The sequence below is a fragment of the Silurus aristotelis genome, assembly GCF_946808225.1.
Source record: "Silurus aristotelis genome assembly, chromosome: 1".
In the NCBI taxonomy this organism is placed as follows: Eukaryota; Metazoa; Chordata; class Actinopteri; order Siluriformes; family Siluridae; genus Silurus; species Silurus aristotelis.
The window spans coordinates 27821835-27831834 of record NC_139574.1 but is presented as its reverse complement, the minus strand read 5'-3'; the positions used below and the strand labels follow the sequence as shown (position 1 = coordinate 27831834).

The following is a 10000-nucleotide window of genomic DNA, read 5'->3' as shown; positions in this document are numbered from 1 at the left end:
TAACTGGAACTTTGTTCGTTTACCAGACCCAAATTTCGTTCGGAAAAAAGCGTTTGCTAACCGGAATGTTCGATATCCGAGCCGTTCGATAACCAGGGGACCACTGTATTAGAATTCAGGTGTCCTGGTATCTGGTACCAAAAAGATTACCAGCAGCTTCTAAGATTCCTTAAAAATGTTAATTAGAGACTCCATGGATCTAATGCTTTTGTTATTACACTCACAGAGGCTTGATTAAATTAAGATAAATGCAATTTGGAGGCCGAATCAACATCATTAACTTTGCAATGTTCCTCAAACTATTACTTATAATTTTTGCATTGTGGTTAGGCATATTATCCTGCAGAAAGAGGCCATTGTCATTATGGAACAATTACAAAGAAGCGGTGTGAAACAATATTAAGGTAGGTGATAAGTGTCAAAGTAACATCCACATAAATGCCAGGACCCAAGCTTTCCAGTACATCAGTGCTCAGAGCATCACATTTGCAGACTTGTCTTCTAATATAGTGCATCCTGGTTCCATTTCACACCTGAACATCCATCAAGTAAAGAAATTTGATTCATCACACCAAGCCACCTTCTTCCAGGCACTTTCAATGGTATACAAAATCCAATATGGGCAGTTTAGGCAACATAGAGTGGGTCCACATCTGACCCACTGGTGTCCCACAAGGCGTAGTACTTGGCCCCTCATTTTCTCCTTCTATACCCACTCTTTGGTGAAGTCATATTCTCACATGGGTTTTTTTTTATTTTTTTTTACCACTGCTATGCTGATGACACTCAACTCATCTCTTTTCCTCCCTCAGATACCACAGCTTTCGCTCAGATCTCGGCATGCTGGGCAGACAGATCTTCGTGGAGGAGTGCTCAATAACTAAAACTCAACCCCAGCAAAACCGAACTGCTGGTCACCCCAGGTGATTCATCTCTAGGTCAGGATCTCAGAATACCTCTTTTTAAAACTCTCTGCTCTCCCCTTCAGCCACTGCTCCCAACCTTGGTATAACTATTGACAATCAACTGTCCTGATCCTCACATGTTGCTAATGTGGCTTGTTCTTGTCGATTCCTTCTCTACATCATCTGAAGGATTCGACCATTCCTGTCCACACAAGCTGCTCAGGTGCTATTTCAATCTCTGATCATTTTAAGACCGGACTACTGCATCTCTCTGCTGGCAGAAGGTGCTTACCCTGAAAGACGGTGCTACCAGTCAAGCAGTGCTGGTGGATCTCAGGCAGCGTGGTACAGTGCAAGGAGTGCAAGGATGCAGTAGTCCGGTCATTTTAATACCGGACTACTGCATCTCTCTGCTGGCAGGTCTTTCTCTGAACACTATTCATCCACTGCAAATTATCCAAAACGCAGCTGCGTGACTTGTGTTCAACCTGCCCAACCACCCTACTGCTGCGCTCCCTCCACTGGCTTATTTGTTAGCTGCACGTATCAGATTTAAAACAATGGACCAGCACCTTCTTACCTAGAGACCTCATCACTCCTTGCACTGTACCATGCTGCCTGAGATCCACCACCACTGCTTGACTGGTAGCACTGTCTTTCAGGGTAAGTGGTCAAGTATACTTCAAGGCTCTTCTCTGTTCTGGCACTAAGGTGGTGGAATGAACTTCCCCTAGATGTCCAAACACGGGGTCCCTGGCTATCTTCAAGCGACAGGTGAAGACCTACCGCTTCCTGAAACACTTAAACTAACACTTTCCAAGTTTGCTTTGTTTACATATAATAAAATAAATACTAAAAAAAAGCCTCTCTACAGAGTTGTAGGCTGATTTATCTTAAGTTTGAAATCTAGCATGCCAGTGATCTATTCACTGATAAGAGACTAAAACCACTTGTGTTCGTCGCTCTGGACAAGGGCGTTTGGTAAATGTTGCAAATGTAAATGTAAGAAGTCCAAATTTATGCTACAGTAACTCTTCTGTTAGATTAGACCAGGTGGACTAGCTCTCAATTCCCATGTGCCTCTCTGAGTCTTGGGCATCAACAACCTGTCGCTGGTTCAGCAGTTGTCCTTGGTAGGTACTTACCACAAGGTGTATCAAAAAATAATATATAATATAATATATAATAACAAGTATGGTATATCAGACTACACAAAACAAAATGAAAATATCCCTATTCATTTAAAACTAATAAAATAAATAAAATAAAATAAATTATATATATATATATTTATTTATTTTTTCCCCTTTCTTTTTTTTTTTTTTTTTAAAGAACAGCTCAACACTCCAAGCTTCACTCTGGGATCTGGGCCTGAACAGCATCCTGTGCAGCTGGACCTTATACTTCATATCAGACAGATGCCAGGTGGTCAAAATTGGCAACATCATCTCCTCCCTACTGACTCTCAGTGCTATAGAGCCCAAAAGGGCTGTGTTGTCAGCACTCTCTTGTTCTCCTTATACACGTACCACTGTGTGGCCACACACAACTCCAATCATTGTCAAATTTGCTGAAGAGAAGATTTAGGTGGTAGGTCTGATCACCAACAATGGACACAGCCTAAGTACACAATCTGATGCAGTGGTGCCAGGAAAACAACCTTTCACTCAACAAGACTAAAGAATTCTTAGAGGACTTTAGGAAAGAGGACAGGGAGTACATCCCATTGCCACTGATTGGATTCCAGTAGAACAGGTTAGCAGCTTGCTTGCTTAGTGTTTTCACTGCAGACTTCACATGGTCCATTAACACTGAGGCAGTGGTGATAAAAGCTCAGAAGAATCTCTACTTCCTAAGCTGAATAAATATATGACCAAAACCCTTCTTTAAAATACCTGCATTTAGGGTGTATTCCAACCAGAAGTGTCACTACCTTCAAATGCAATGGTATGCAGAAAGTGGTGAGGACACCCCTACACATCATCGGTGGTGAGATCTTCTCCCTCCAGGACAGCCACACCAGGCGACGTGAAAGCAAAGGAAAGCAAAGATGATGATCAGAGACTCCAGCGATCCAAATCATGGAGCACTCTCACTGCTACTATCAGGTTGATATTATCGCATCACTTCCTGCACCATTAGGGTTGAACTTAAAACAATACCACCATAAACAAATCCACTGTAACTTCCATGCAATTCACTTTAATATTTAAGTTTACTTTTACACTGGACACTGACTAACATCAAACTCTATGTGCAATATGCCCTCTTTTTTTTTGACTGCAAACCATGAGGAAATAAACTCTTTATTATCTATGATTGTTCAAGTGCTTAGCCAGTTTTGAATGGTCTTCGTCTATGTACAGTGTTTTGCTCATTTTTGTACTATATAAGAATTATTTACATTTATAGCACCTGGCAGACATGTCGAGGTTTAAGGGCCCAGTAATGCAGCTTGATGGTGCTGGGATTTGAACTCACAATCTTCCGATCGGAAGTCCAACATCTTAACTATTAGACCCTTTATCATTTAGCACTGTGTCTGGGTAGGAGTGTAACAACTACAGCATAATACTATCATTGAATATAGATGCTTGAAGCACTCTTTATGCACATGACAAACTTTTAATCCACACAAGTCAACATTTAAAGCTCTGGACTTTTATATATATATATAAAAAAAAAGAATAATAAAAAAAAAAAAATCTGTCGTAGTTTGTCAGAAGTAGTATTTATACTGTTAGCACATCACCTTACATACAGACCACACGTCTTAGAAGATTTTTTTTTTGTGACATATGAAAAAGCTGAAAAAATGTTTGTGTCAATAAAGGAAGCAACATATTACATACGCAATAGACCAACAGAAACATAATGCAGATGTTCCAGATTTACTTAGCTGGAAGAGAAGTTAGTAGATTCTCAAAAGATGTTTAGAAAACTGCAGTTTTTTAAAGAAAAGTGTACCTGAGACAAACTGGTACATTTTTAAAATGGGTTATCACAAAATCTTGACTTACATCAGAATTCATGGCATCTGTGCTTTACAGCACTTTTTGTTTACATGTGCTTTTGCACAAGCATTATTCACAGTACTGTACATTCTACTGTAACAAAAACCTTTTTTTTATTCTGGAAAATGGTGCAGCACCCAATAAATCTCTATTCTCTGTACAGTATTTCCTTCAAGCAGCTTGTTATAGATAGACTGCAGGAATATTACGCCGGATGTCAACATACTTTAATAGTCACTAGAGGAACCTTTTGGTTCTTCCTCTCCAAATCACGTCTGGGGTAGAGCATGCCAGGAGCATCTGCTAGCAATGCACACAAAGCTGCAAGAATAAGGCGCAGAATAGACTAACTCTTCTTCAGTAGGAGCTTACTACCCTCTACTGGAATTCCAGAGTATCACAGCAAAATCATCACGTTCCCTGCACCGTTTAGTGACACAAATCTGGAAATGGACCCAATTATTATTCCCAGACTGGTAACTGTTTTTGTGCAATAAAACTTTCTTAGAAACCAAATCCAAACATAAAAGGAAATTCCCCCACCCCAAATTACAGATTTTAATTAGTGTTTGAGTGAGCACCCTCGACAAGCCCCGATAAGAATCTTTACTTCTAATAAGAGAATAATGGTTTCCATCCCTCATGCAGCCCGACCGTTACTCTAGCACCCCCACGTCGACTCTTGCTAATCAACTGATTAGTCGGGTCAGGCGAGGCAGGGAACACAATTTGCTCGAATCCTCTAGCACCAAAAGTTCAGAACCACTGTATTAAAGTTTCTCTGCAAAGTAATTTAATCTGACATTTAACCTTACTAAAGCTTCCTCCCTAATCCCTACTGAGTTTAAAAGACTATTATACTTGTGTTTTAAACCATGTTTCTATTGTCGCTGTGGGACTGTCAAGAAAGCATTTCAATCATCTTGATTAACATCCGAAGCGTTTGATATCTAAAATCGACTCCTTTGCTAAACAGCTCTGGTCTACAACAAACGAGAAGGATTTAGCACAAGCTCATTAATTTTCCAGCTAATAATGCAAAAGAAACATGGAGCTCTGGCATTTCAAGGCCTGGAAGGCATCACACTCTCATTAATCTAAGGTAGGGTAGCATTTCTTTTGTTTTCTACAATAACATTTGGATGTGTTCAACCGGACTCCCTGTTAGCATTATAATGGTTTCAAGATGGCATATAAAAGTGAAATAAAATCTCTCAAGTTATTGTTTTCTTTTTACTAGAAGTGCAACTATTTAACCTATTTACAAAGCAATGAATTAAATTAATCAAGACAATAATCAAATAGATTATTATTCATCATAATTGACTAGACATTATGGTTATCATCAAGTTATAGTAAATAAAATTGCTGAAAACTGATTAATTTATTATGCTAGCATATTACACCCATAACTTAAAATAGTCCTTCTCCAAGTCATCATTATTTGCAAATGAACCACAGGCCTCCCCTATAAAGAAAGTTGATCAAATATCAATCAGAGGCTACAAAAACCAATCCTATCGAATTAGATGCAATAAATTTCAAAATTAGTAGTTACCTCAAGCGAAAAAAAAAAAAAAAAATTGTAAACATATTAAAGCCTGAGGTTTACACCCTACTTGCTATCACACTACACATCAGAGCTTCTGTATTCCACACCATTACCAACATATTTTCTGAATTTTCCTTGTTCCACTACAAGAAGCCTGTGTGAATAATCTGATGCAATGATAGAACTACAATTGTATATGTGACAGTAATTTCAAGAGGAAAGTCCAGCTTTTTTGGGGGGGCTTAATAACTTTATTTCATGAGTTTCATACTCAGTTCAGTCAAATGTATTGGCCAAACATCAACCATTTATATAATTCTTCTCCGTATAAACTGGGAATGTATCAAGTATAGACTATGAAAGTGCAAATAACATTTCAAGGATTAGTCACTTAACAATATAAATTTTTTTTAAATGGGTTACAAAATGTGCTTGCCTTTCTTTTCCTCCGATTACCTGCATTCACACTCAAATTGCCCTTTTCCTCTGCAAGAAAATAGAACTTGTGTATTTGGATTTAATGCACAGCACACTGTCACAAAGGACGTGTCACTTCACATCTAAACAGATGGAAAGAACCTATCGAGTGCTTAACTATGTTATACTATAGCTCACCCACTTTGGCAACATACATTACTGCTTACTGAAGAAATACTGCAGGTTACTTAGTCTTTTCTATTAAGGTATGAAAAGAGAGGGGGAAAAGTTAACGCATTTTGTTTTACATGAGTATACAAAGCATGTTTTTTCAGTAATTCTACCATCACTACTAGGACAGGTTGGGGTTTTTTTTCCACTATGAACTTGATTTCTGATTGACATTAAAGCAATTTTAACTCAGCAGTGCAAAACTGAATTGATATACCATTAAATTTGGGGGATTTCTTTTAAATTAGGTGTGATTTTACCACTTTGCTAAATGCCATGGATGAATGCTGCCATTCAGGATAATTTTTTTTTTTAATTGAGAATTTAGAGTTTTTTTCTCTTTATAGAAACACATGCCCATACAAAAAAAATTGCCGTTTGTTTGCTTAAAAAGCTATAAAAAAAAAAAAATCACCTCAGTAGTAACAATTAATTAGTTTAAAGCGCTTTTTTTTTTTTTGTGGCACTGTGAAAGGACCGTCTCCTTGACACATGAACAAAAACATTGGCTTTCATTAATTTTTTTGTACATTATCCATTATTTTAGTTTTTTTTTTTTAAGAAAGACATTCAATTTCAAATAAATAAAAAATCTAATTTCACAATATATTAGGTCTGGCGCTTTACATAATCAATGAAGCACAATGGCATCACGTACTGTACACACCATCTCGAACACTCAAATCATTTTATCACCACTTAAACTGGTCTGGATAAAAGATACAGGGGGGGAAAAAAAAAAATAAATGATCATCAGCAGTAATTCCACGCAAGCCTGTATTAATAATTGTTTTATAAAAAGCTCTGGACATGGAGCCCAGAGACTAACTAAAGGGTGGTCGAGAGTATAGAAAAATGTTAATACAAATGCTTAATCTGGAGACTGTTGACTTCCATTGCCACTAAATAACTAGAGCGGTGCGTAGTTTAAGGTAGCGCGCACCGTTCATTGAGCACTCGAGAGATGTGGCAATAAATAAGAGGGAAGGTTCAGGGACAAGGCACTGTAATAAGTTGCGTAGTGTAACCATTGCAGTGGTCCTGCACAGGATGAATGTTCCATTTTTAAATACCAGTAGCATATTACAGTGATCAGGTTTGACCAAAGAAATTAAGAGTTTGCGACTGGAACGACCGTTTTTTTTTTTTGTTGTTTTTATTTTTACCCTCGCCATGATCAACACTTCAGATCAACTTAGCTCTCCAAAGGAAGGTGCTAGAGTTCATTTCTCCAATACTACACACTGTGTTTAAAGGAAGGGTTGTGTTTACAAAAGGGCTTTTTAGCCCTCAGCAGCAGGCACAGCCAATACACTGTCCACTGGGTGCATGAACTCTGCATGTGCTGACCAGTGTTTATGGCACCTACAGTAACACCTATCGCCAAGATTGCAGGTCTTTCCAGGAAAAAAAGAAAGAAAGGAAAAAATTAACCTGCTCAGGTTGCGCAGGACATTCAAGCAAACCAGTCTGTCAGACTAAACAGAACAGTCCTGTATCCATACAGCAGACCTTTTCTGTGAAAAAGAGCCGACAGTTCTACACTGAAGCTCGCTACCCTAATCATTTCCTGCCATAGACTAAAGCCGGGCCTGTTTTGTACTGTTGGCGGTTTCTGGTTGAACTGCTTTCCTTTTAATAATTGTTCACCTCCACAAGGCTGTGAAATGCTGTCTGCTTCTAATTAGAAAAATCACACATCATGTCCACAAAAGAAAACCTCAGGCCTGCAGCCAGAGACACCAGACAAGTTTCAAGACAATTTCAGTGTTCTTTAAATAGGACTTCAGCCGATTTCTAATCCTATTAGTTCATACACAAATGAATCCCATCTCACGAATGATGTCATCAGCTTATTCACATCAAAAGTGGTTATGGAGGAGGAAGAGAAAGAGGGAGCTTGATTTCATACAAGGTGCACTTGACCCTCCCACTCAGAAGAGCTGCTGCTTGGCTGTTCAGGGTCCGAGTCACATTTAAGGTCGTCTTCGTGGTGGCTCGGCTGAGAGGCGCCAAGGGTCTCACTCATCTGGGGCACAAGAGCGGATGCAGATGGCACATCTACACTCACTAGGTCCAGCTGAGTGGGTCTGACAGGCTCTCTTTCTTGCGTGCTGTACTCACAATCCTCTTGCTCGCCCTCTGCTGTCCACTGCTGGAAAGGCTTTTCTGTTGTCTGCTCGGAGCTGAGGTGAGCGCCAAACTCTGGATCTGAAGAAGTTGCTGAAGGAACCAGAGTGATGTTCTGAGGGTTCATGTCATGGAACCAGGCCATGATGTTGCCCAGGAGATTAGCATTGTCAGCAGAGTCTAATTCAGCAGATTCTGTGTGTCCAGTGGGAGTTGGGAAAGGGCCTCCAGTGGTCTCGCAGCTGGGATTACCCAGAATATTAAAGCGTTGCGGGACGTTCTGGCCGCTCATGTTGCCCAGCTTTTTCAGACTATCTCCGAGCTCAAGAAGCTCAGAACTACTTAGTGCAGCACGAGGAACATCCACACCATGGAGCACCGGGTCAAGTCTGGTGGGCAGAGAGGTGCCGATGGCCCCCAGAGATGCCTCCTGAGCATGCAGCTCCTGGGTATCTACAGCACCTCCGTCTCCCATGGCCATCCCTGACTCCTGCAGAGAGAGCTGAATAGCTAACAGGATGTTAGGATCATCTTCATCCAATGAGCTGTGGGGCTGCAGGATGAAAATAAAGGAGAAGATTTACTCCAATTGAAATTTTCAGTGGTATTAATTATGAAAAGAGTCACAAAACTTACCATGGGTAATCCTTGCCTCTGACTACAACCAATTTGCTCTGAATCTGAGAGAATGTGAAGGTGGGGTTGGTTAATTTAAATACTTATAAAGAATAAAATTTCTAATAATGTTTAGCAAAATTACAGTAATAATACGTAGAGTAACAAAATCCTACTAAAAGACTTGCGTTCTTCCAGTACTGAAAAACCCCAGGCATAAAACACCTCCTGTAGCTTTTCTGCTCCTAGAAGTTACCTATATTTCTGGAGTTGGGCTCATCGGAGTCTGGTGTGTTGCTGCGCAGGCTGGCCATGTCTCCACGCCTGCGCTGTCTGTGTCTGCGTCTGTACTGGAACTCTGCATACTCCTACAGTGTAACACAAAAAAAAAAATACAACGCACTAAACCACTTCTGAGAATCTGTTAAGCCCATGCACAGAAGAATCCCCCCATCTACCCTGCTGAAGAAAAGCCTGTTAAAAGACACGTTCAAGAGAAATCTAAAAACAACCTCCACAAAACTGTGACACAAATCCAGACCTGTATGACCACAGAATAAATGCAGGCTTGCAAAAAAGAAAAAAAAGAAGAAAAAAAAAAAGTACAGTGGCCATCTAGGATTGGACTTGTGGAAATTATACAGTATGTGGGAATTACTTGTTTTGTGAGACCATCATGAACAATGGTATTAATGTTAAGAAATTAGGGGAAAAAATGCAATTGTTTCAATTATATCAGGTGGCTAAGGAACATATTTTGAATAAATGCTCATCTTTTCCATGTAAAAAAATTATTAAAAGAATGTCAAAAAAGGTGACAAATTGATAAAAACCAATTTGTCCTTTCAACACCAAAATATTAGCATGAAACTAGATAAAAACCTGAATGAACTCAAAGCTGCATGCAAAACAAAAGTCTAGGCTCGAAGATATGTTAAACTAAAAAGGTAAAAATGTTTGGTGTTTATTATTATACTAGTATACTCGCTTTGCATAACATAACTTTATATATCACACCAGTAACCATGATTAAGAACCAGTGCCGTAATATTTTATTGTATGCCCTTCCTACTGATTTTAAGAAGATGTAACCAATACACCGCGGTTTAAATCTCAACATGCCATATTTGAGGAGC

At 39.3% G+C, this 10000-nt stretch overlaps 1 protein-coding gene and 1 long non-coding RNA gene across 8 annotated transcripts in view; one reads left to right on the top strand and one right to left on the bottom strand.

Moving 5' to 3' along the window:
- The first annotated feature begins 1537 nt into the window (after nucleotides 1-1537).
- Nucleotides 1538-2379, top strand: LOC310733410. Its single transcript, XR_014535720.1, has 3 exons — nucleotides 1538-1679; nucleotides 1954-2038; nucleotides 2243-2379. It is a non-coding gene; the product is annotated as an uncharacterized lncRNA (long non-coding RNA).
- A 4876-nt stretch (nucleotides 2380-7255) lies between these two features.
- The window catches only part of ankib1b (ankyrin repeat and IBR domain containing 1b), a 27059-nt gene continuing 24314 nt past the window's right edge, over nucleotides 7256-10000 (bottom strand). For all 7 annotated transcript variants that reach the window (XM_083554208.1, XM_083554211.1, XM_083554213.1 and 4 more), the window contains 3 exons: nucleotides 9121-9232; nucleotides 8886-8929; nucleotides 7256-8802 (listed from right to left, as the gene is read on the bottom strand). In XM_083554208.1, coding sequence (XP_083410334.1) covers nucleotides 8026-8802; nucleotides 8886-8929; nucleotides 9121-9232 — 933 coding nt within the window. In that variant the 3' untranslated portion in view covers nucleotides 7256-8025. The remainder of the gene's footprint in view (nucleotides 8803-8885; nucleotides 8930-9120; nucleotides 9233-10000) is intronic.